This window comes from Pocillopora damicornis, chromosome 8, assembly GCF_964200805.1.
Source record: "Pocillopora damicornis chromosome 8, jaPocDami1.2, whole genome shotgun sequence".
Taxonomy (NCBI): domain Eukaryota; kingdom Metazoa; phylum Cnidaria; class Anthozoa; order Scleractinia; family Pocilloporidae; genus Pocillopora; species Pocillopora damicornis.
Genome location: NC_142677.1, coordinates 1,598,815 through 1,624,725, shown reverse-complemented (window position 1 = coordinate 1,624,725; position 25,911 = coordinate 1,598,815). Strand labels below are relative to the sequence as shown.

Genomic DNA, 25,911 nt, shown 5'->3' with positions numbered 1-25,911 from the left:
GGGATACAGGGCGGGGGTGCACATCTACCTCCCGATCCCCCTGAGAGGATCTGCGGCTTTTTTATATATAACTAGAATTGTGCAAAATAATAATAAAAAAAAAGTAATGATAAAATCAAAATAAAATTGTGTGTTTTATTGGCGTTGAAGTAAAACACGAGGTTAGAAAATTCATGTTAAATGCGGTGAAAATGGTAGGTTCCCCACTGACTTTTCGAGCATAAGCCCTTGTGTTTCGTCAGAGATGTCAGTTAAGTGATTTTTTTGTGGTGCACCCACAAAGAAATGAAAAATCCTAGATCCTACGAAAAATGCTGAAAAAAATCCTACGAAAAATCCTACGAAAAATCCTAGATCAGCACCTGGGAATGATTAGTTTGTTAATCAGTTTGTTTGTTTACTTGCTAATGTTTATTTTCTTATTTTGAACTCTGTGTATATACTTTTTCTCCTTTTGTTTTTGTGGTAATGAATGACTACACATATACTAATTATGACCCTTTGACGTATTACTTAAGCTCAAATATTTCAACCGTCAAGGTCTTTTGAAGCATTCTATAAAAGACGCATCAGATGCCTTTCAGAATTTTCAAGCAAATCCGTTGTACTACACAAGCTTATCATATCCGACGACATTCTCTGCTGCAGTAGCCAATGGAGATAAGTGTCGAAATTCCGCATCTAAGTGTATTTCTGTTTGCTAATTATCTCCCTTGACTTCAAACTCTTTGTTAATTGCTGAAATTAAAGTGTCAATTACAGTTCTCTCCATATAAATTTATAAAGCATATAAAATCATAAATTTCGCGCTCTAGATTGTTTAGGATATCTATGTAAGTGGGACTCGTGTCCAGCTGTCATTGTTATCTGTCCATTAGTTTTTTTACAGTTTCGCCCCCAATCGAAAAGAATAGAAATAAATCTTGTAAAGTCGAGCCTTTAGATCTTGGTGAAGGGGTAAGTTTCTAAAGAAACTGTGGTGCTGCGTCGGTGGGAGAGTATAGAAGGTAATTTAGTGTTAACAACTGGGTTGAAAACGTAAATTAGCCACCGTAAAGAGTAAAAAAGCTGACGTTTCGAGCGTTAGCCCTTCGTCAGAGCGATTAGAGGAATTGTGGGTTGTGTATGGATATATATGTAGAAAGTGGAGCTACGCCATTTGTGGGAATATGATGACGAAAAACCAGGAATAAATTAGTTGAATGAAAAGCGCTCGTTGATTCCGTGGGGATTAAGGGTGCCGATTTGAAATATAAATTTTTGTTCTAGTGTTTTACGGCTTTCCGAACTGCCTAGATGTAAGGAAAGGCCGCAAACTGCCATATGCTGTTTAGAATGATAAGGAAGATTAAAGTGTCTAGCGACTGGCTTGGATGCGTCCTTGTCATTTATTTCCACATCGCGAAGGTGTTCTCGGAATCGGTCACCCAGTCGTCTTCCTGTCTCGCCGATGTATAACTTATTGCAATAAGTGCAAGTTATGCAGTAAATAACATTGGCGGAGGTACACGTAAAGTGATCAATGATCTTAATGGATCTTTTGGGTCCCGATATTTTCTGTACGTTGTGAATGAAAGGACAAGTTTTGCATCGTGAGCGAGCGCATTTAAAAGTTCCAGATTGGTCATTGGTTTGAAATGAACTCCTGACTAAAAAGTTGCCTATGTTTTTGTCACGTTTGAATGAAATAAGTGGGGGTTGCGAAAAGATAGTGCCAGTCTCTGAATCGTTTTGGAGTAATTTAAAATTTTTAAGAATGATAGATTTAACTGCGTGGTTGTGAGGGTGAAATGTAAGAGTAAATGGAATGCGATCCGTGTTCTCCTTCTCGGCCGTTTGTAGTGCTGCCTGTCGATCGATTTGTTGGGCACGGTGGTAGCCCGCTTGAACGACAGAAACAGGATAGCCGCGTTTATCGAAAAACTGGCACATTGCCTCTGATTTTTCGGAAAAATCAGAGTCGTCACTACATAAACGACGAAGTCTGAGAAACTGTGAAAAAGGTATGGAGTTCTTGACGTGTGATGGATGTGAGGATGAATACAACAAGTAACTATGTGAATCTGTAGGTTTGTAGTAAACACTAGTACATAAGCCGTTACCTTCAATTGAAATTTTGATGTCTAGAAAAGCCAAAGAATTGTCGGAAATTTCCCAGGTATATTTAAGAGCCGGATGAAAGGAATTGACGGCGGTTATAAATTGAGTGAGCTCCTCTTTGGTAGAGGAGGTAGCGCCGATGCAATCGTCAATGTAGCGGCCGTAGAGTTGAGGTTTTGGGCCGTGGTATTGGCTAAAAAATTGATGTTCGATAAAACCTACAAAAAGATTGGCGTAGCTGGGTCCCATTTTAGTACCCATGGCCACGCCATTAGTTTGTTTGTAGTAGTTACCACCGAATGAAAAGCAATTGAGTGTGAGTACTAGTTCGGCCATACGGAGTAGTGTTTCAGAGCTAGGTTCCTTAACAGTGCGTTGATCGAAAAAATGTTTGAGGGCCCGGAGACCTTCGTCATTGGGAATGACAGTGTAAAGAGATGTTATATCCATGGTGAAAATAAGTTTGTTTTGGTCGAGGAAACTAAAGTCACGAAAAATTTCAAGTGCGTGTTGGCTGTCCTTAATGTAAGAGTGTAGAGTTTTGACGATAGGTGCCATAATTTTGTCTAAATAGCTGGAAATAAGTTCAGTGGGACAACTGCAGGCAGAAACGATGGGTCGACCTGGGTTGTTAGATTTGTGGATTTTAGGTAAAAAGTAAATACACAACAACAACAACAACAACAACAGCATTTATTTAAACACGATAAAAAATTCAGCAAAAGCTGATGTGGTCGTGTAGGAGTAGTAATGATGAGATTTTTAGCAGTGGCCGGCAATTCTTGTTTAGCTATGAGATCGTTAATCGTATTTTTGACAATGTTTTGGTTAATTAAAGTGAGATCTTTGTCGACTTTAGCATAAAAGGAGGTGTCAGAAAGTTGCCGCAAAGCTTCTTTTTGATAGAGGTCGGCCCGCCAAACAACAACTGCACCGCCTTTGTCGGCCGCCTTAATGACAATGTCTTTGCGTTTTTTTAGACTTTTTAGTGCCGACCACTCTTCCGAAGAAAGATTGGAAAATTTGGTGTTCAATCTGGAGTGTTAAAAATTAAGGCCCAAAAACTCGACCAACTTATCGGCCCTCAAGTCACTAACGACTCATCGCCTGAAAACCTCAAAACTGTAGTTACCATTCCAGAAAATTTACTACTTTCCGATCCAGAAAAATCAGTTCTCAGCAAAGGCTTAAATTTTGTTCCCATATCACAAAAAACCGACGAATTTTCAGTTAAGCAAGACGTTGAAAAATTCCTTCGCCGCGTTCAGTTGAAAGCCTTTTTTCATGACAAAGAGGATGATTCTAACACCTCTAACAAAGATACTTTCGAAACACTCCAGATTCGAAAGTCTAAATGGACTCCCCCAGAGGGCCAGTTCTCATCTTTAGATTTTTTCCTCAAAAAATGTCGCCACGATATCAACAAACTTAAATTCCATCGTAACACCAAATTTTCCAATCTTTCTTCGGAAGAGTGGTCGGCACTAAAAAGTCTAAAAAAACGCAAAGACATTGTCATTAAGGCGGCCGACAAAGGCGGTGCAGTTGTTGTTTGGCGGGCCGACCTCTATCAAAAAGAAGCTTTGCGGCAACTTTCTGACACCTCCTTTTATGCTAAAGTCGACAAAGATCTCACTTTAATTAACCAAAACATTGTCAAAAATACGATTAACGATCTCATAGCTAAACAAGAATTGCCGGCCACTGCTAAAAATCTCATCATTACTACTCCTACACGACCACATCAGCTTTTGCTGAATTTTTTATCGTGTTTAAATAAATGCTGTTGTTGTTGTTGTTGTTGTTGTGTATTTACTTTTTACCTAAAATCCACAAATCTAACAACCCAGGTCGACCCATCGTTTCTGCCTGCAGTTGTCCCACTGAACTTATTTCCAGCTATTTAGACAAAATTATGGCACCTATCGTCAAAACTCTACACTCTTACATTAAGGACAGCCAACACGCACTTGAAATTTTTCGTGACTTTAGTTTCCTCGACCAAAACAAACTTATTTTCACCATGGATATAACATCTCTTTACACTGTCATTCCCAATGACGAAGGTCTCCGGGCCCTCAAACATTTTTTCGATCAACGCACTGTTAAGGAACCTAGCTCTGAAACACTACTCCGTATGGCCGAACTAGTACTCACACTCAATTGCTTTTCATTCGGTGGTAACTACTACAAACAAACTAATGGCGTGGCCATGGGTACTAAAATGGGACCCAGCTACGCCAATCTTTTTGTAGGTTTTATCGAACATCAATTTTTTAGCCAATACCACGGCCCAAAACCTCAACTCTACGGCCGCTACATTGACGATTGCATCGGCGCTACCTCCTCTACCAAAGAGGAGCTCACTCAATTTATAACCGCCGTCAATTCCTTTCATCCGGCTCTTAAATATACCTGGGAAATTTCCGACAATTCTTTGGCTTTTCTAGACATCAAAATTTCAATTGAAGGTAACGGCTTATGTACTAGTGTTTACTACAAACCTACAGATTCACATAGTTACTTGTTGTATTCATCCTCACATCCATCACACGTCAAGAACTCCATACCTTTTTCACAGTTTCTCAGACTTCGTCGTTTATGTAGTGACGACTCTGATTTTTCCGAAAAATCAGAGGCAATGTGCCAGTTTTTCGATAAACGCGGCTATCCTGTTTCTGTCGTTCAAGCGGGCTACCACCGTGCCCAACAAATCGATCGACAGGCAGCACTACAAACGGCCGAGAAGGAGAACACGGATCGCATTCCATTTACTCTTACATTTCACCCTCACAACCACGCAGTTAAATCTATCATTCTTAAAAATTTTAACCCTTTGCGTACCAAGTGGCCATATATGGCCACTTAAATACAGACCCCATTCGGGCGGCCTGAAAAGAGCACTTTGAGGGGCTGGAAACTAATACTACATTTCAATGTAAATTACATAAAGTCGTTAATTAGTTTTTTCGAGGATTTCTTCCATCGAGCTTGTTTTTGGGCGAATTTTGAGGCTTTTTGTCATTTTTGTGACAAATAAATACCACCCCCCTTGGTATACAAAGGGTTAAATTACTCCAAAACGATTCAGAGACTGGCACTATCTTTTCGCAACCCCCACTTATTTCATTCAAACGTGACAAAAACATAGGCAACTTTTTAGTCAGGAGTTCATTTCAAACCAATGACCAATCTGGAACTTTTAAATGCGCTCGCTCACGATGCAAAACTTGTCCTTTCATTCACAACGTACAGAAAATATCGGGACCCAAAAGATCCATTAAGATCATTGATCACTTTACGTGTACCTCCGCCAATGTTATTTACTGCATAACTTGCACTTATTGCAATAAGTTATACATCGGCGAGACAGGAAGACGACTGGGTGACCGATTCCGAGAACACCTTCGCGATGTGGAAATAAATGACAAGGACGCATCCAAGCCAGTCGCTAGACACTTTAATCTTCCTTATCATTCTAAACAGCATATGGCAGTTTGCGGCCTTTCCTTACATCTAGGCAGTTCGGAAAGCAGTAAAACACTAGAACAAAAATTTATATTTCAAATCGGCACCCTTAATCCCCACGGAATCAACGAGCGCTTTTCATTCAACTAATTTATTCCTGGTTTTTCGTCATCATATTCCCACAAATGGCGTAGCTCCACTTTCTACATATATATCCATACACAACCCACAATTCCTCTAATCGCTCTGACGAAGGGCTAACGCTCGAAACGTCAGCTTTTTTACTCTTTACAGTGGCTAATTTACGTTTTCAACCCAGTTGTTAACACTAAATTACCTTCTTTAGATCTTGGTGTCAGCTTTTCGATGAGAGAAACTGTTGGGAAACATGTAAAAGGATAGTCGCGAAGGATTTTTCAAAATTTTATTTTTACTGGTAAAAAAATCTTAGCTTCAGAACACCTGCACTTTGTGTAACATGGGGGGAAGACAAAATGCTTTCTCTAACTGGTTGGTAAGCAGATGGAAATTTCATAAGTTATGATAAAAAAAAAACCACGCTAAAAGATGTACTTGCTCCCAAAAGACATCTGCTTAAGGGTCTTTGAAGATAATGTGAGAAGTAGCTTATTGTCTGAAATTTACAAATCGATATAACAGTTCTGAAGATCACGGTGATGGTACGCTTGCAACATACGTTGTTACCTTCACCCTGCGCCAAGAAACAATGGATAATGAAGGCGATCTCATCACGTTTTTGTAGAAAAAAAACAAATGAAAAGAACTGAAAGAAAATGCAGTCACATGAAATCAGCAGGGATTGTTTCTGCAACATACAGTTCTCTTGATAATTATCGAGACTTTCAATAACAGCTGTACGAGACGTGCTCGAACTCACAGTCCAGAACCATTTACAACATTACGAACCATTCATAAATTAGTCGTGACATGACTAAGAATGATAAGGAACTTTCAAAAATAATTTAATATAATTTAATATATTTATATTTAATATAAATATATATATTTTGCGCGATACCTTGCCTCAGACAAGATTTCAACCCCTCGATAATGCTATGGGATTAAATTTGTTTAATGTGGCATCATTATACTTTTTCTATTCCATAAAACGTTTATGTCAAGTGCAAAACTGTTAAGTGAAATTTATATGGTACGTATCATTCAATAAAGTTATGACGTACTTTGTGGCTATCAGTTTTGCTACCAAGTTGAGATTTGACTAGTATTTGTTTTGGGCAGATGGTAGAAGTGTTTGTCTCCAGCCATGAGGAAATTACGCCTAGCAACACTTGGGTGAATCGTTTTCCGGCATATAGAGTGATTAAGTATATGAGCTGATAACCGGTGTTCAGTGAACTAAATTAGAACACTAAAAATGCAATAACTGGACTTCAAATGTAATGAAGATAATGATAAACGAGTTTCAGGAAATATTACAACATCATCCAATGTCCGTGTCGAGACACATTCACATTCACCTTTCTACAAGCCGCTAATTGCTAGGCGCTGTGGGAGTAATTGCCATTATCTGGGATACTCAGCAGAGCGTTAAGGAACCCAATTGGTTGTTATGCTTATGGAATCAGTTTAACTTCTGTGAAAAATAATTCATGTCTACTATTAATTTGTGTAATCCAACGAGACACGACAGTCATGAGATATAATTTTAATAGATTCAATGAAAAATATATATTTATTTATTTAAGGTTTACATTACTGTTTTGTGTCGTTTCTTTGGAAAATTGGCTAATCTTTTAACACAACAGCATTACCTCTGGATATCTCTGACAAGGGATAGAGTTTTCCCCGCTTGATTTTCTTGTGATATATACCTGGATATCGTAAAATTCCCCGAATATTCTTGACAAATTGGCAAAGTAAAAATAATAATACATGAACCGAGAAAATGAAATTACAAATCGATGAAAATCACATTAATTGGTTTTCTAAGCTTCCTTGTCCGAGAGATTGAGGAATGTGCGCTTTTAGACAAGTCAAAGTCATATCTTCATATAACCCCTGTGTAAGGTTCTGATTGGTCTCGGCTTCTCAGTAATGGTTCATTCTCGCCAGATTCTGGGCTTTCATCTTGTTCTTCATCAGATGCTTGATCCTCCTGTAGAATAATAGAGCGCTTTACGATCGAATATCGTAAAATCAAAACCAAAGTAATCACAAAGGCCCATTTTAGCCCTAAAGACCAAAGAGTACCAGAGTACGACAAAAAGGCCCACACGCGGGAAAACGCAGGCGATCATGCAATTGGTTTGTGTTTTGCATCTGACTGGTTGAGAGAATATAGTGAGTTTTCTGCACAAATAAAGGAGCGAAGCAAAGTAAGGTCTCCTAACAACCGAATACTCAAAATCTCTTCGAGCGGGGAGCTAAGATCGACGATCCCTGCGTATTAATTACAGAGTAATTCAGAATTATTTTGAAATTCTTAAGGTAACAAGGATTTCATGAGATAACCGATAGTGATTCCTTCTTGTTATTGTCCATTGAAACAAAGTATTACCATAACTCATTTAATCGAAATAATCGTACTTTTCTTGTTACCTGTAGAGACTCAGGCTTGGGCATCAATGGAGGAATAATCAATAGCTCATTATAAAGAGCTGTACCGAGCATCAAAAAGAGGAATCCATCAACTACAAAAAAAAGAACCATTTTCAAAGAAAAAACAGTCAATATGTTGTATTGGCACAATCCTCAGTTTGCAGCAAAGTATTGCAAAAACAATCGGAAAAAGCCCTTTATTACTCTTAAACACATCGTTTTATTTCGAGTACCAAACATGTTAAAGTTTCGACATTTCGGGCAATTTGATGGTTCAGAAAACAGTTTCTTCGTTATAATAAGACCTTATGTTGTTAGGGGGCTGGAGAAACTCCAAGAAAGTAATAGTAAACAAGAATGAAGCGAGAATGGTGGAGAATTGAGGAGATTTACACGGATAAATGACTGAATCTTTCCCAAGACACACAAAATGTGGTACAAAAGAAACCCTATTTTTACCTTGAAAGATACCATATCTTTTGTCCCAAGCCTCGCCAAAACTCTAGAAAAAAAAAAATAAAACGCAAATTAGTCAAATTTTGAAACAAAACTTTGTCGGCAAAAGGATACCTAAAAAAGAAATTAAAGTAAGGTCTTTTATTGAGAGGAAATAGTTTGCACGATCCAGCATCACTTGGCAGATTTCCCAAATGAAATAGACTTGCCTGAATTTCACTCTAAGCGGTCGAGGGTAGGCTATATAGGAAAAAATTCTTTCATAGTAAGAAATACGCAGAGGGGATATAAAATAACACAGAAGAAAAAGGGATATGTAAAATTACATGTACCTACAGCAACATGAATCAAACATCATTCACGCCTAAAACATGTTGTATAACCCAGTTCTTGGAAATATAGGACAAAAGTCACAAGGTATTCATATTTGGTGTAATCTGATCACCTCATCAAAAACATAGTGAATGAAGAGGTCCACAAGCCAGACCACAATAGTTCTGCAGGCATCTATTAATGTCCTGTGAACCGCTAAAAAAAATAAATACGTTATTAATGCGTTCACAAAAAGAGGGGCTTTGCTGAGAATTTTTAACACATGAAACTCCGTTAAGATATTTCTCTTTACTAAGGCTTAACTTCCTTTCCTATTCGTGTGTTCATTTGGAATGTACCACACAGGTGAATGATGCTTTATAAGAGCGCTGATTGGCTAGTTCGGAAGGGATTAACTATTCTCCTCCCGCAGCGGGCGAACTGAGACAAAATGGCGCGTCAGCGTCGGTGAAAGGAGTGGATATATTCATCACTATACATCACTTCATCACTATACATCACTTCATCACTATACATCACTTCAAAAAGTCAGGTCAGGTACATATTTTGCCTGCTACTGGTACCCTGTAACCCAGTACTACCTGCCGCAGAACCACCACTGCCTTGTGGTTGCTTTGGGAGAAGTGAAGGCTATGGGAGTAAACCCTTACAGAAAATCCGGAGTAGAGCCCCGTAGGCGGCTGGTGGAACAACGTGAAACCTTCCGGCAACTCCTGCAGCTGCACTGGCACCGACCGTATCGGCTCGTCCTTTCCGTCGGACCCTACCAGCAACGCCGAGAGGGGGATCCTGGCGACTGGGCACACCAGGATTTCCATATCTTCCGCCCAGGCCTGCACCTGGAGAGGTCACTCCAGCTTCGCTGACCAGCGTAGGCACAACACGGAGAGCAGCAGTCTACCGGTTATAAGTCCAGGCTCGTTTGGCGTAGAGCCGGGCGCCAGGGGTTGCTCTCGACGGTGGGAGGGGTCTTTGAGCCCCATTGGGTAGCTAACGCCCGCCTCAAGCCGGGCAGCCCCCGGACAATTGAGTTGCTACCCCGCCACAACCTGCTTGCTCCATTGGGTGCTTGGAGCTTAGGCAAAACCGACAGGCAGGTTGTAAAGCCCCCGCACCAGGCAAACAACAAAGAAACAAGAAATCACCAGCCTTACAGCTTGCTACTTGGAACGTCAGAACAATGTGTCCTGGCCTCTCTGACGACCTCCAGCAAATCCATGATGCCAGGAAAACCGCCATCATCGACCGTGAGCTGTCCAAACTCAAGGTCGACATCGCCGCCCTTCAGGAGACACGCCTCCCCGCAAGTGGCAGTCTCAAGGAGAAGGACTACACCTTCTTCTGGCAGGGACTCGAGCCAGAAGAGCGCCGCCTCTACGGGGTCGGATTTGCAGTGCGCAACACCCTCCTGTCTTCAATGGAGCCTCCTTCTCAGGGGACTGCAAGGATCCTCTCTCTCCGCCTCTCGACCCCCTCTGGACCAGCAAACATCTTCAGCGTCTACGCTCCCACACTCTGCGCTACAGCCGAGGCTAAGGATGCATTCTACGAGGAGCTTGAAGCCAAGATCAGAGAGATCCCACAGAAAGAAGACCTGTTCCTACTTGGAGACTTCAACGCCCGGGTAGGCTCGAACCACAACTCATGGCCGCGATGCATTGGACACTTCGGAGTGGGCAAGCTTAACGAGAACGGACAGCGGCTACTTGAACTCTGCACTTTCCATGGTCTGTGCATCACCGACACCTTCTTCTCCACTAAACTGCAGCACAGAGTGTCCTGGAGACACCCCAGATCCAAGCACTGGCACCAGTTGGACTTCGTCATCACGAGGAGGTCCCTGCTCAACAACGTGCTCATCACTCGCACATACCACAGTGCCGACTGCGACACAGACCACTCCCTGGTCTGCAGCAAGGTGCATCTCTAGCCCAAGCGCATTCATCACACTACAAACAGCAAGGACGCCCCCGTATTGGCACAGCCAGAGTTTCACTCCCAGGACCGCGTGAACGCTTTGCCGAGACCATGGAGAAAGCCTTAGAGGATTGTCCAACTGACAGTGCCACAGCGCGATGGAACTACATCCGAGACACCATGTATGAGGCGGCCTCAGACGCCTTGGGAATGCGGGAGAGAAAAAGTGAAGACTGGTTCGAGGCGGGGATCAAGGAGATGAAGCCCGCCATCACTGCCAAGAGCACCGCACTCCTCGAGCACAAGAAACAGCCCTCCAAGAAAACACTGGCTGCCTACAGAGCTGCTCGCAACAACGTCAAGAGGATTGCTCGCAAGTGTGCAAATGACTACTGGCTCGACCTGTGTCACAGCATCCAAATTGCCTCGGAATGTGGCAACATCCGCGCCATGTATGAGCGCATGAAGAAAGCCTTTGGCCCTAGCGCCATCAAGATTGCTCCACTCAAGTCCACCACAGGCGAGATCATCACCGACCGCGGCAAACAGATGGAGAGATGGGCGGAGCATTACCAGGAGCTGTACTCTAGGGAGACCACTGTCACCAACACCGCCATCGAGAACACCACCCTACCCACCATGGAAGAGCTTGACACACCACCCACAGTTGACGAGCTGAGGAAAGCCATCAAGTCCCTTGCCAGCGGCAAAGCACCAGGCAGTGACGGCCTTCCCCCCGAGATTGTTAAGCTAGCAAGTGAGAGTTCTCTTCTCGGCCACCTGCACGATCTCCTGCTCCAATGCTGGGAGGAGGGCACGATACCCCAGGACATGCGGGACGCTAAGATTGTCACGCTCTACAAGAACAAGGGCGAGCGCAGCGATTGCAACAATTATCGTGGGATATCCCTTCTCAGCGTCGTAGGAAAGGCCTTTGCTCGCGTCGTGCTTAGCAAACTGCAGTTGCTGGCTGACCGCGTTTACCCAGAGTCGCAATGTGGGTTCCGTGCAGAGAGATCGACAATCGACATGGTATTCTCCCTCAGACAGCTTCAAGAGAAGTGCCGCGAACAGAGACGCCCACTTTACCTTGCCTTCATTGACCTGACCAAGGCCTTCGACCTGGTGAGCAGAAACGGTCTCTTTGCCCTTTTGGAAAGAATTGGGTGTCCGCCAAAGCTCCTGAAGATGATCACATCCTTCCACGATGACATGTACGGTACAGTCCAGTTTGACGGATCATCCTCAGACCCCTTTCCAATCAAGAACGGCGTGAAGCAAGGGTGTGTCCTGGCCCCGACACTTTTCGGAGTGTTCTTCTCCCTTCTCTTGTGCTATGCCTTCCGTGAGTCTGAAGATGGCATCTTCCTCCACACCAGGAGCGACGGGAACCTCTTCAACTTGGCCCGCCTCCGTGCTAAGACCAAGGTGCGCAGAGTTCTCATCAGGGAAATGTTGTTTGCGGATGATGCTGCCCTCACCGCCCACACCGAGGAGGCACTGCAGCGGCTCATCACACGCTTTGCGGAAGCCTGTAATGACTTTGGCCTAACAATCAGCCTGAAAAAGACTAACATCATGGGCCAAGGTGTCAGCGTCACCCCACACATCACCATTGGCGAGCACGCCTTAGAGGTAGTCGACAACTTCACCTACCTTGGCTCCTGCATCTCCAGCAACCTATCCCTGGACTCTGAGCTCAATGTTCGGATAGGAAAAGCAGCAACGGCAATGGCTCGCCTCGAAAAGAGAGTTTGGGACAATTCCCTGTTGACCATCAACACAAAGATGAAGGTGTACGAAGCCTGCGTACTGAGCACCCTTCTCTACGGTAGTGAGACATGGACCCTCTACTCCCGCCAAGAACGGAGGTTGAATGCCTTTCACATGCGCTGCCTTAGACGACTCCTTGGCATCACCTGGCAAGACCGCATCACAAATGCAGAGGTCCTATAACGGGCAGGTCTACCCAGCATGTATGCCATGCTGACCCAGAGGCGACTGCGCTGGCTCGGCCATGTATGCAGAATGGATGATGGACGCATCCCAAAGGACATCATGTACGGTGAGCTCGCCACAGGGACGCGGCCAAAAGGACGACCAACTCTGCGCTACAAGGATGTCTGCAAGCGTGACTTGAAGACCTGCAGCATCAGCCCTGGAAACCTTGAGTCAGCAACAGCCGACCGTACACTCTGGCGATCGACTGTCAAGGCCGGCGTCAAACAAGCCGAGTTGAAGAGGGAGAGCCAGTGGGAGGTGAAGAGGACTCACAGGCGACAGAGGCTCCAGTCTGCCCCCATTCAACCAACCCCCACAAATGACTTTACCTGCACAAAATGCTAGCGGGTCTGCGGCTCCCGTATTGGGCTTCACAGCCACAGCCGGCGGTGCAGCTTGAAGTGATTCTACTTCTTAGGTGCAGATTTCCATTGTCTTCCGAGACAGACGGTTGCCAACGGACGGAGATACATCACTTCAGTGAATAACTGTTGTATAGTTTATTATAAATAAGGAAATATTTTAAAATTCTTACCTGTTAGAGACTTTGTGACTGACAGTCCAAAGAAATTGTAAAATGAAATAGAGCAGATGTATAAGACTGCAAAAGACAAGATTCAGAAATAGCTGTGAAATGCATATACCTCTTTCATAAATGGCGAGCGCAATTACTATTCTTTTATATTCATGTTATACTTGACAACATGTCTAACAAACAATTATTTGCATGCACATGACCGCCACTATAAAAGAGATTTATCTTTTAAACTTAACAACAATAGACTAAATCAAAACTTCCTGACATTTTCATTCTAGTATGAAGTGAACATAGCCTTGCTACTGATCCTAAATGGGAACTTTGTCCATCACATAAGAACTCCTTCCCATGATAGAAGACTAAGCTATCATTAAGTTTCAGAGTACCATGATAACTATATAGTGTTCACATTGAGTGTCTTAAACAAAAACTGGTCACCACAACAGCCAATCAAGGTGACGCAAAATATCACACGAAACATTGCTTTGTGATTAAACGCGTGTTCAAATAGTGATCATTTTTTTTCTTGGCATCTGATTGGTTAAGAGGCACGGTAGCGTGAGTTTTCTAGAAACAATCAAAGAGTCAAGGAAAACCTAAACAAACTTGGATTACTTTTGACACTCGGTTGAAAATGACTCAAAGGGCCCGTTTCTCGAAGGTATGACTGAAAGGGCAAGTATGTTCTTTAGATATCCTGACACTTAAGCAAACCAGAACGAATGCCGTACCCAAAAGAATTACATTCAGACAGAAGACTTTTCATACCTGACATTATCAACAATTTAGCATTATTCTTGATCATCAGCAGTGCATCAAGGCTGTTTTCATAGCTGTGGTGATTTTGTTCTCCTGGAATATAATACAGCACAGGAAGGACTATCTGTAACAAGAACAAGAGAAGAACATAATGGCAAATAAACTATTAAACACCTCTGACTTTTTCAAAGGTGGGTATAATTTTTTAGCTCCAACAGATGCATGGGAAAAGAGCGACGACACTATATTATGTCACAGGAAAGCAACCAGGCCGCGAAGCAAGGTCCAAAATGGCGGCCTCCAACGTCGAATTTTTTAGCACAATTCATAAACAAAGGTTAGGTTACTTGATGGAATGTCCAAACACAATCATTACTGACAATTAATTCAAGCAAACTTCAAATGGCTAAGATAAAAAAAAAAAAAAAAAAAAAATTGGTTTGAGGAGGATACTGCTATTTTGGAGGTAAAAATTGCTTGTTAAGTTAAAAGCGGTCTGACTTGTTCCGCAAGGATTTAGCATTCTGTTAATATGTTCCAACGTTTTCATTTCCAGTTGCGTGATGGGGCTTTATAAAAACAGCAACTAAAAGAGAATAGATAGTTGTTTCACTTCATTCCCCAAGGAAGTTTGCCGGTAAACCCCGCCTAACAAACGAGAGTCGTTTAACACAATGACTTACATTAGTCCAGTATGATGCTCAGAAATAAAATAAAAACGGTAAGCTTACAATAGAAGAGAAAAAAAATATGGAATGAAATTTGATATAAGCAATTTGTCACACTTACAATAGCCATGAAAATGACTCCAAAGAAGCCTTCCATTCCAACCACCTTTATCAAACAGAAACGAAGAACTAATTATTGTTTTGGTATGTTTCAGTAACTTCATATCATTCAAAACATTGTTCCATTCATTCCTTGAATGGGCAGTTCTAAAAGCTTTTTTTTGACTCCACAATAACTAAAATTATTTATGAAATAACATGTGCTTGGTAATCAAAAATTAATTTTGCTCTCGCATTCACTTGTAGCTAGAACCAAATCAGTTTACCTAATTAAATCAGTTTACCTACTTTCGACAGTTGCGTTTCGTTCCCCTTAAGCAACAAATAAGACAGGAATACTTTTGAGGCCAATAAAATTGTTTCATTTGTTGATGACTTGGATAACGATTTACGTAGTGGCTCAATATCATATCTCGTTCTTATGTTTTCTTTTGTGAATCCTACAAAGTTAACCTGCAAAGGATGGAAGTTCTTTTTCTTCAGGAATAATTCTTCTACTATCATTTGGGTAGCGCTGACACTTTGACCCGCCAAGATCAAAACAATTCCTGTTCAAAAAAAGTAACTTAGTTAAAAAAAGACAAAACAAACAGAAAATTTATAAATATAAATATATATATATAGTTCCACGTGAGTAAAGTATCTATAGTCAAGACTTGGTTAAACTGCATGGCCAGCTTAAAGTAGAGAAATGAATGCCTAAGAAATACCCTCTGGCTTCGTGCACAACTGGTCACTTAACATAGAATATTTGATTTTTGAAAACCAACACACAATGGTAACAGCAACTGTCATGGAATCTTCAACACTCCTGATAGCTTCTCCAACAAAAAAAAAAAGAAAACAGGATAACCTTTGGCTGGATGAAACAAACATGATCTTTTTTTAAAGATGTACTTTTTGGTACAGTGCAATGAATCTATAGTTGATTGTGCAATGCAAGATTGTGCATCATTTTATTACCAAAGACAACTTGTCCCTGAGAGGCTCCTTGGTGGTTGTCCCTGAGAACACTTGATAATCCAACAAGTACTAAACCAAGCTGCCAATTCCAAAATAAACAAATAACCTACAACTTATACAAAGATTCCATATAACCATCTACCATATAATTTTGTAACCAAGGTTTGAGAGAAATCTACACCTCTTATTCTGAACTAACTTTTGTCAGTATTTTGTGTGCAACAATACGCAGTTCACTTCTAGGTGCAACAATGATGAACAAGTCAGGCACTCCTAGCAAAGGCACATAGGTGGACCCTTGGTGAAGCCAAACCTTTTTTGTTTCAGTGATGTTATAGGATATCTAAGAACAAGCTCAGCAAAAGTCATGAATTTCTACACTATCTATTTGCTCTGTTCCTATCATTTGATTAAAAATATCATTGAGGTATATCTCTCACCATGGTAACAATCATTCCAATCCAGTGAATTGGCCACAACTTTCTCTTGAGGAAGATTTTCTACCAAAAAATCAGACAAAGGTAATGTTTGCATGAGAGATGAAGCAGCAACCACAAATGGCTGGCATTCTGGCCTGGTCATTGTGTTGTTTTCTTAAGTAAGGTGATGTCCTCTCATAGTGTCTTCGTAGTCCACCCCAAGAGTGTAAATGGGTACCAAAGAACTGTAAGGTCATTGTGTTGTGCTCTTGGGCAAGATGATGTATTTTCAGATAGTCAGCCTAGTCCACCCAAGAGTAGAGATGGTTACCAAAGAACTGTCAAGGAAGCCTGATAAAAGATTGCTTAAGAGTGTAAATGGGTACCAAAGAACTTTAAGGTCATTGTGTTGTGTTCTTGGGCAAGATGATATATTCTCTCAGAGTCTTCTTAGTCCATCCAGGAGTAAAGATGGTTAATTACCAAAGAACTGTCATGGAAGCCTGGCAAAAGATGCTTGTGAAGGAGGGGGGGGGGGGGGGAGGGGAGAGGGGGTTATTCTGCTGTGGATTAGCATCCTATTCTGTTCTTAAACCACTATTGGTTCCCACACCTCCCTACATGTCTACATGCTTATTCTTTCCCACACCCTGTCAAAAGCTCTGTTTCTAGGATACATGAAAGGGTTACAATGTTTAAAATGTAAACTGGACCATACTCACAGATAGCACACCAGTGAATATTATTATTGAACCTCTGAGCATTTGCCACACTGATGCATTGACATAAAGAAGACCAATTCCTAGTCAGAAAGAAAAAATCAGATTTAATGTTTCTATTTTTTCCTAAAATATAAAACTAACCAATTTAACTGAATGAGTCCTTTTTCATTTAATTTGTTGTTCTGCTCTAAAACTCACCACCCAAAGTGGTTCCAAACAGATCACAAACAGTAGGAAATGCAAAAATCCACTGGAACACTCTGTAAGTAAAATATTAGTACTGTTGATATTAATATACTGACACATGACTGTAGTTTTGAGTGATCAGCACAAATCATTTGTATAATTAAGTACAAAGTACTTTTTGAACAGCCAGAAACAAACATGTTCTGGAATCGACAAAACCAAATTTCATGTTCAAATGACAAAAGAAATGAACCAAGAATTCTACAGTGAGCAATTATTTGGCAATTGGTTTCTCACAGCCAAGCACTTTGTCATTGACAGCACAAACCAATAACAGATGAAGCAAAGTCAACTCAAAGATCATTGTATCCTACCTTGGTTGTTGAGCCATTTCTACACAAGATCCTTCATTACTTTGGTCTCTATTGACATTCAGTAAATTCTGATTTCAAAAACAAAAAAATAATTAAAAAAACAAAAACAAAAGAAAATAGAAAAAATTATGAGAAATAAAATTCAAAGTAAAAAAGAAATCACTCAAAACTAATTACACCTCCTTTACATAGTGAATGACTTGTACATAATTCCGTAGCACTTTTTTTTTTAAGTCTTAACTGATGGTATGACTGTGCCTCCTTCACCTTATTGATAGGCTGGCGGTCATGGTTTATAAAAATTGACCAAGAGTGAACCTTGCTAGCTGAATGAATAACTTTCAGGAGCCCTGTTTTTTTGTGTATCAACCAGTCAGCCAGTCAGTGAGTCAGTCAGTCACTACATCAGTCAGTCAGTCAGCGAGTCAGTCTATAAGTTTGACAGTGATTCACTTCCAAGTAATTTGTAAGTCAGTCAGTCTAACTTTTTCACATACCTGAGGTGCACAGTATTCAATTCATTAATGCATAAAACATTAAAAGTTAGATAGGAAAAACTTCAACAGAGAAATAAAGATGTCATTTGAGACATTTAACAGGTGACTTGATGATTCTCCACAAACCTGTTTGAATTTCCGTCTTTCTCTTCTTCTATGAATGCACAAACCAATCAGACACATGGTTTCCCCTTGCAATTAAATCAATTAAGTGTGGATTAGGAATGAATTAGATGAATAAAGATATTTTTAACAAAATATGAATTTGAAAACAAAGCAAAAATCTTTAAGATCGTCTTTATTAGATTACAGCCTTACCAATAAACATTAGACCTGTTTGAAACCATGGATGGTCAAATTTGTGAACTTCATTGCCATGTTCGTCTTCCAATCCCTTAGCTCTAGAAAAATCAAATTAAATAAAATTGAGAATAGGTTTAGAGCTCATTTTTTTGTTGTAATTTTTGTTTGTTTTTTTTTCTAATTTTTCCAAAGAGTAGGGTGATCAGGGGATGGAACATGAAACAATTTAAATCATGAGGATGACCTCAGCATCTTCATTCTTTGGAGTGGACATGTTTAGTCTCATAACAGCAACACTGCTGATCAGAATCACGATTTACAGTCATGAGAATAAAGGCAATTATCTCTAAATTATAGACACCATCGATTAATCAACAAATTCTCCCTGTCAGTGCCATAGGAATGTATAAAGAACACTGAGGAAAATTACATGCATACAGGCATATGGGTATATGGAAGTCAAAAATCTTTAGGAACGATTCAGTCACTAAGTGAGTCTAACTTTCCAACCGGTCACATCTTATCGTTGTGATCTTCCGATACTGGGAAACAAATAGGTTTGAATTTGGCAGGAATATGCTAATAAATTTGATTGAACGGAGAAAAAGTACTCCTGAAAACTCACTCAATTCGAATTTGCGACTTCTGCGTGTGTAAAGCAGGAAAAATCCTAAAAAGATAATTCCTTAATTCTCGATCTGTTTAAGCCTGTATCCGCAGAGCTTCGTAAAGGTCGATCAAATGGATACCTACGTGCAGTCATTTTGTGCTTTCTTTGACAGTGTGTTTATAGATCCTGAAATAAGCATCCCGATAGCCAACAGAATCTGCGTGCAAGTCAAAGTAGCCATTCTGATTTCCTCCCCTGGGATGTAGACGTAGTCTGGGTTCAAGTATAGCGTTGGGGGAAGGGCAGGGGAGTGTCTATTACAGACCAGTCATGCTCGCTCCCTTCCGTAATAGTTTGTCTTTGATCATGTTCGGCGAACAGAGAAATAATCTCTCGCTCCCCCTACTTTAAATACGTATTTAAAGATTAGGGTCATCAAAGTCGTGGAAAAGGCACTCACCACTCACCAAAATACGTCTATAAAGTAGGTTCAAGTGGCGATGACGGATGCGAAATTTCCACAGATTTTTTAACAATAAACTTTCTAATGAGCAGACGATCACAGGTAGTTTCCATTTGACAAAGAAATAACACAAGAACAGTTTCATAGAAAATTGTACAAATAATTATATAAAAAATTACTTCATTTATCACGGGAGCCCGGTTAGCTCAGTCGGTAGAGCATCAGACTTTTAATCTGAGGGTCAGGGGTTCAAGTCCCCTATCGGGCGACGGAGAATTCTTTTTTTATTTTTTCTTGTACCAATTTATTTTGTTTTCTTTCTGTTTCGCTTTTGCTTTTACCTTTTAATTTTTCATATATGTCATAATATTGCAAAGATAGGACTTTTAATCCTCCCCAGAAAAATCATCTAAAAATTGCCTTTTTCGAGAACCTGGTTGGAAATTCAATCTTTTTACATGTAAGTTAATAACTTCATTCTTGATGTCGTTCATTTTCATTAACTTACATATTTTTTTTTTTTTTGGACTCGATTTCATCAGATTTGCAGGAAAAATTGTTTGAAACGGAAATAAAATTCAAAGAAAGAAGACAGCTGAAATTTCTTACTGCTCTAATTAAAAGCGGCGCAGCTGATTGGCTATTCTAATGAGCATCGACCAATTAGAATCGTGAATAACAATAATTCTGTATATGAGCAACTTCTCCGCCATCTTGGCATTTACATTTTCTTGAAAAGAACATCATGGCTTCAAGTCCTGTCAGAGATAGTGAAGATGATGACTACATGAGAAAACTAGAGACCATTAGAGATATAAGGTAACGAATCATCTCTTTTTTAAGTCGATGTCTGCAAATTTTTTCCTCGATCTGTACTTTTCTGTGACAATTTTAGAAAGGTTTGAAATTTCCTTGCTTAGCATTCATCAAATGACTCTTCAATTGAAACCATCGATAGTTTCGTTTTGTTAAATGTGTTAAACGCCCTAAATTGTACCAGCATGAGTTTTAAACATCCTGGGCTTAATTTAATAAACGTTTTTGTCACCATTTGCTTTCAAATATTTGTTGTATAGTTTTGGAAATCGGGTGCACGCAACAGCGAGAAATTTCTCAAAAATAATAATCTATGCTGCACCGAAAATGTATTATTGCATTTTGACACTATTGTTCGGTTGAAACGTTTCAGCTGTTGATCATAAATGAAATAAATCCATCATTTTGGAACGGGCAATCTATCTTCCACCTCGAAATCCTACTGAAGAGTTTCCAAAACTATCAATCTTTTTTTTTTTTCCTTTTTAAAGGGCCACTGGCCTTTTACGAGGCAATCAATGAGCGTGAATCCTCCCTTCCTTCTTTTGTGCTTTAAGGACAAAGAAATATGATCGCTTTATTTTTTTTGTTTAAGAGTCATATTTCTTTGTTTCTGGCAAAATACATATTCCTCTGTTCCTGATGCCATACTCAAATGCAGCCTAGCGATGGCCATCAGGCAGATCGATCTTTTTTTTTTTCCATTTTTATTTCAAATGGATCACAAGTTTGAGTTATGAGTACCATTAAAATCTCTCTTATTCTTGTGAGGTTAGTGCAGCTTTTTAGCATCACATTTTTCATTTAAAATATTCACAGTAAAACCATAAAAATTTGAAATACAGCCAAACATTGTGATCAAGGATTTTAGACTGCTATCTTTTCATATTTTCCGATGTTTTTGGACAGTTTATATGAATGCCAGATAAACCTCTGAAGTTTTTGATACACTCATGTGTTAAATATATCAAGTAAGGTAGGAAGGATTTCAATTTTTGTTAGGATATTTGTTGGTTTAAGAAATGGCATCTATTATCATGATGAGGTTTCTTTGTTGTGTTTATATATTACCCAAATTTGTACACAAAAGCTATCTGAATCCTAGGCTGAGTACATATAATTTGAACTTGCCTTTTCACCAGACACTGTGTTGCAAAAAACATGCTTGATTTCTGTGAAAATTAAATCAGATTCTTTCTCATCATTAAAGTTTTTTTATTGACAACAATTGTACCAGTGAATAATCAATATTTTATGTTATCTGTATGCGCCCCTTTTGTAATGAAACCTCAGTTTTGAAATTCTTAGAAAATACCCTCTATCTAGTTGGTTGTGTATTGATGACCATGAATCCAGAAAAGGAAATACCATACATGTACAGATGTGCAATAAGACAAATACCTAGAATTTACTCTAGGCTTTCCTCTTCCATGCCTGCAATTTAAGGCTGGAGTAAATAAAACAATACAAGAAAAACAGTGTTTTAAAATTGGCTTCACTTACCATGTGGCTTCATAACTCAGTTGACCATAGCACCAAAGTTGTATCTGGGAGGCATGGGTTGGAATCTTGTAAAAGCCATTAATTTTCAGGGTTTTTTTCTGCAATAGCTAAAATTGTGTCAACCTGCATGGATCATTTCTTTGTGTTTGAAAAATTGTGTCAACCTGCATGGATTATTTCTTTGTGTTTGAAAAACTGTTCTATCAAATCTTGATTGCAGGGTGAAGACATCCCAGTTGGAAAAACTAAAATCTCAGCTTATTCATGAGTTAGATGTAGCAGAGAAGGAAAGTAAACTACTTAAGGACTATAAGGGAGAAATGGAAGCTCTCCTACATGAGAAAATGGCGCATGTAGAGGAACTTAGACTTATCCATGCTGACATCAATTTGGTAAGTTAAAAGATCTGTGGAACATGCCATATGGATAGATTTCTGTTATTTATACTGCATTCTGCAAGAGACTCATTGATGAATTACAAACCAATCTCTTTAGAATGTGGCAAGAATGCCTACTCTACCATGCCCGTGTGAGGGAAATTCACATTTGTGTTACTTCTCACTTGCTCCGGCTGATCTAGAAACACTTGTCCCTTGTTAAATCACTTATATGATACACAGGCCAACCCACACAGGCTAAGCTCCTCATCGTAAATGTGCAAGATCTTGTCATGTAACTTTCCTTTGCCTCCCTTTTTTTGTTCATAGTAACAGACTTTTCTCTTTTTTTCTTCTTCTTCTTCTTTCCTTCTCCTTTCTTGTCCTAATGCAAGGATTGCCTATTTATTCATTTTTTAATCCCAGTTCACAAATATGATTTTCATAAATTCACAGTCATTTATTCATCTCCTCATGGGTTTATTACAAACCAACATGATGACCAGCTCCTAGTTGGATTGTTAGCTCAGTTGGTAGAGCACTGCACCAGTATCTCAGAGGTCATGGGTTCAAATCTTGTATGTACAAGATTAGTTTCATTTTCAATTCTTCAAATTCACAGTTCACATATATGATTCTCATATATTCACAATTAGTATGAAGAACTGTATGTTGGGTTTTTTTTAGGATATTTTCCAATTAACCTGAAATGCAAACTCTTTCAGTATACAAAATGGTGTCATTGGGTCATTGTCATTATGTTGTGTCTAGGTGCCTCAGTTATGTGAACAATGTTTAGAATTTTTTGGCAAATCTGGTTTTGATCGTTTTTGTTATTTTTTGTTTTGTTTATTTTGTTTGCAAAATATTAATTTATGTAACTTTCTGATATAAAAATGTCTACAAATAAAGATTTCTTGTCGCTACTTATTTTCTGTTAGGTCTTGTGTTTTCAGCTTGTTGTTTTGAGACTTACAAAATACTGGCCTCTTTTTTTTTTTTTTTTTTTTTTTTTAACTTGTCTTTTTTTTCAATAGTTAGCTTATCAAGGATGGAAACTATACCTTTCTTGGAGTGATGTTTTACTAAGCTTGTCCAGAAATGAATTTGGGGAACATTTTATCTTATTTTTTACTCCTGTCTTGTAGATGGAAAATACCATCAAGCAGTCTGAAGCTGAAAGGGAAAGAGGGCTTGACACTCTGAGAAGACTACATGATGAATACAAACCCCTTAAGAGAGAGGTTGACAAAATGAGGGGTTCTTTGGGTCTTGACAAAATAGCTAACCTGGATGAAGAAAACAGCCTCGCAGAGTAAGTGGGTTGTCATTTAGTTGAAGATAAGCTTATTAGCAGTTTTAAACATATGATCCTTAAGAGTGACTAACAGACTACATGTAATTTCTCCTTACAATGTCCCCTGAATCCCGCATTAAGGTCATGGGATTAAACAAAATTATCGGCAACTAGAGAGGTTCTTGATTGTTGAATAAATTCTCCTTGTCAGCTTCTTTGGAACTGTTAAGAGAAGAGTATGGAGAGAATGCATACTGATATTAGGATGTAAAGGGTTAGTAATAGTAGAATCTACTCAAAATACTTTGAACATAGAATGAAAGTTTTTTTACACCATAGTTAGCTAATGATGCTGAGCTAGCCATCACAAGCTTAACATTTTTGCTAAGTCAACAAAACCGCACATTGTTCATGTACATGTATTGTACGCAAAAATTGACAGTTTCACAACTAGTAAGGGTTGTGGGTAGGCCAAGGGTTTGGCAGTTCAAGGTGTAGCCTTGCAAACGAATGTATTGATGGGAAAGGTTCAGCGGTGGTATAGACACTAAGAGAAACAATGGGCAAAATAACATTACTCCCAACGTGGTTACTTTGGCCACGTGAATTGTAACACGGCTTCAAAAAGTAACAGGCGTGAAGCATGTAATAACCCCAGACATCAAATTAGCGAGGGTTTTATGTGCGCTTGTTTGGTATGGTTTGAGAATTAAAATCATGCATTATGCTACAGTTTATGAGTGGCAGTGCTTAGAGCTTATTTTATGACGAGAAAAAATAACTATGATCATGTTCATACTTATGATTTATTAGTGCTAATCAGACTGTTGTCATTACCGTTTAACACTGAGCCTGGGATTACAATAAACGTGAAAGTGTCTGACGAATTCTTAGCTGAAATAGTAGGTCTTTCTTGAGCTAATTCAATTCAGGAAAAAATTGAAAAAAGAAAAAAAAATATGGTTGCCTTCTTTCATTCTTCAGGTTTCTCGAGCGTGCCCCTCCTGGTTGGAAGCCAGAACCACAGGAACCTCCTCCTCCTCCTGTGGCATCCCAGCTAGCTGCCGCAGCAGCAGCTGCCCAGCAGCTCGTCAACAAGCGGGGTCCTCCAGGAGAAAGACACTTCCGCCAGCAGCAGCCACCCCCAATGAAGGCGTGCCTGTCTTGCCATCAACAGATTCACAGGAATGCGCCCATCTGCCCGCTATGTAAAGCAAAGAGTCGTTCTCGACACCCGAAGAAAACTAAAAGGAAACACGAAGATTAAGAGAGTGGTGCTGACGGATGACACGGTCTAAAGAGTGACTTTCAATGTAGCCTTGGAACCGGAAGTGAACCTGGAACAAGTATGATATGTTTAGTTCGAAACGCTTTGATCGGTTAGAATCGCCATTGGTAAGGATTCTCGGTTTCTCAAGTTCTTATTTTAGCTATAATCAAGACTTAACGCTGTGATTTCGACTCTTGCTCGAGTTTCCGCGTTTTTCTTTTTCTTCCCTTTAAGGTATGTGTTTGTTTGGGTGGCTTGGTAAATGAACGCAGCTGATTTTTTTTCTCTCGAAAACGCGCTTTGCTAAAGCTTTTCATAGTGCAATTTGATTGAATGTCGTGAAAAGATTTTGTTTTAGATTAGTCTCCAGGGTATCCGATCAGCCCGCCATTATATCAAACTCACCACTACCAAACTTGCCACCACTTATCAGACGTTGTGTTTAGCTTCCTGAGTTTACCGTAAACCGTCTTCGGTGACTACTAGAGCTTCAGCATTTTTTCCTTTCAATTTTCTGGATTCCTTTTTTCAAAGACACCAAGAAATCGCCTGGCATGCACTTTGCGCGTTAGTTCTGCGGTAACTAACCTCGCCCGTGATGATTAGCGCAAGATAGCACACAGTATCCAACCAATCGTAGCGAGCGCATTTCTTTAATAACTTAACCAATTAGAGAGATGTAGCATACATAGACCAAAAATCATATTTAACGTGGTAAATCTATCTTAGACTGCATGGACACAAAGTCATAATATATACAAACTATATTTATTGAATTCGAAGTATAGATCCAACATATATTAATTAAACATGTACTGTTATTTAAGTTGATGTAATCATAATTCTTAATGCCAATAAATGTATTTAACGGTTAGATCTAATTTGGTTTTGGGATCTTGGCGAGGCCCCCACCAACCCGACGATGCGCTCATAATTTTGTTTGTTTGTTTGTTTTTTTGGCCTTAGTTAGAAATCCAACATGCCAATTTTCTTAAAGTACATGGATCAATCAACGACTAGAGAAAGCTGAAATTGAGTTCAGAAAGTTGAAATGAACACCGTGTTCCCAACGGGTAACCCATACCCTTGCGAGTCATTAAATCATTTTTTGTGCAATTCCTTAGAATAGGTAAGCACTAGTAAATATTTTTGACTACGTACTGCACTTGCC

General features: G+C 39.8%; 2 protein-coding genes and 1 non-coding gene across 4 annotated transcripts; 2 read left to right on the top strand and 1 right to left on the bottom strand.

Moving 5' to 3' along the window:
* Positions 1 to 7,243: 7,243 nt before the first annotated feature.
* Positions 7,244 to 19,433, bottom strand: LOC113678206 (solute carrier family 35 member F6). 2 transcript variants are annotated; one of them, XM_089180373.1, is made up of 17 exons: positions 19,158 to 19,284; positions 19,030 to 19,074; positions 18,420 to 18,502; positions 18,228 to 18,292; positions 17,605 to 17,672; positions 17,243 to 17,304; positions 17,045 to 17,124; positions 16,344 to 16,403; positions 15,904 to 15,982; positions 15,394 to 15,488; positions 14,942 to 14,986; positions 14,162 to 14,276; positions 13,391 to 13,456; positions 9,050 to 9,132; positions 8,608 to 8,650; positions 8,149 to 8,240; positions 7,244 to 7,705 (listed from the first exon to the last, which is right to left on the bottom strand). In XM_089180373.1, the coding sequence occupies exons 1-17, from the start codon at positions 19,253 to 19,255 to the stop codon at positions 7,598 to 7,600; spliced, it is 1,287 nt and encodes a 428-aa protein (XP_089036499.1). In that variant the 5' UTR covers positions 19,256 to 19,284; the 3' UTR covers positions 7,244 to 7,597. The 2 variants fall into 2 exon arrangements, with proteins under 2 accessions (XP_089036499.1, XP_027050889.2); XM_027195088.2 differs by lacking the exon at positions 19,030 to 19,074 and having other exon boundaries at positions 19,158 to 19,433.
* Positions 19,434 to 19,672: 239 nt separating this feature from the next.
* On the top strand, positions 19,673 to 19,745 carry Trnak-uuu (transfer RNA lysine (anticodon UUU)). The gene has a single exon. It is a non-coding gene; the product is annotated as a tRNA-Lys (tRNA).
* A 410-nt stretch (positions 19,746 to 20,155) lies between these two features.
* LOC113678205 (zinc finger C4H2 domain-containing protein) lies at positions 20,156 to 25,614 on the top strand. The gene is made up of 4 exons (XM_027195086.2): positions 20,156 to 20,296; positions 22,017 to 22,188; positions 23,322 to 23,488; positions 24,455 to 25,614. The coding sequence occupies exons 1-4, from the start codon at positions 20,223 to 20,225 to the stop codon at positions 24,735 to 24,737; spliced, it is 696 nt and encodes a 231-aa protein (XP_027050887.1). The 5' UTR covers positions 20,156 to 20,222; the 3' UTR covers positions 24,738 to 25,614.
* Positions 25,615 to 25,911: the final 297 nt, after the last annotated feature.

Coding starts and splice junctions, on each gene's coding strand:
- LOC113678206 (XM_089180373.1), bottom strand. CDS start 19,255: ATGGCTACTTTGACTTGCACGCAGATTCTGTTGGCTATCGGGATGCTT. Junction 14,277..14,941: donor GAGTCATTTTCATGGCTATT/GTAAGTGTGACA, acceptor TTCTTGTTACAG/ATAGTCCTTCCTGTGCTGTA. Junction 7,706..8,148: donor CCAAGCCTGAGTCTCTACAG/GTAACAAGAAAA, acceptor ATTATTCTACAG/GAGGATCAAGCATCTGATGA.
- LOC113678205 (XM_027195086.2), top strand. CDS start 20,223: ATGGCTTCAAGTCCTGTCAGAGATAGTGAAGATGATGACTACATGAGA. Junction 20,297..22,016: donor GAGACCATTAGAGATATAAG/GTAACGAATCAT, acceptor TCTTGATTGCAG/GGTGAAGACATCCCAGTTGG. Junction 23,489..24,454: donor GAAGAAAACAGCCTCGCAGA/GTAAGTGGGTTG, acceptor TTCATTCTTCAG/GTTTCTCGAGCGTGCCCCTC.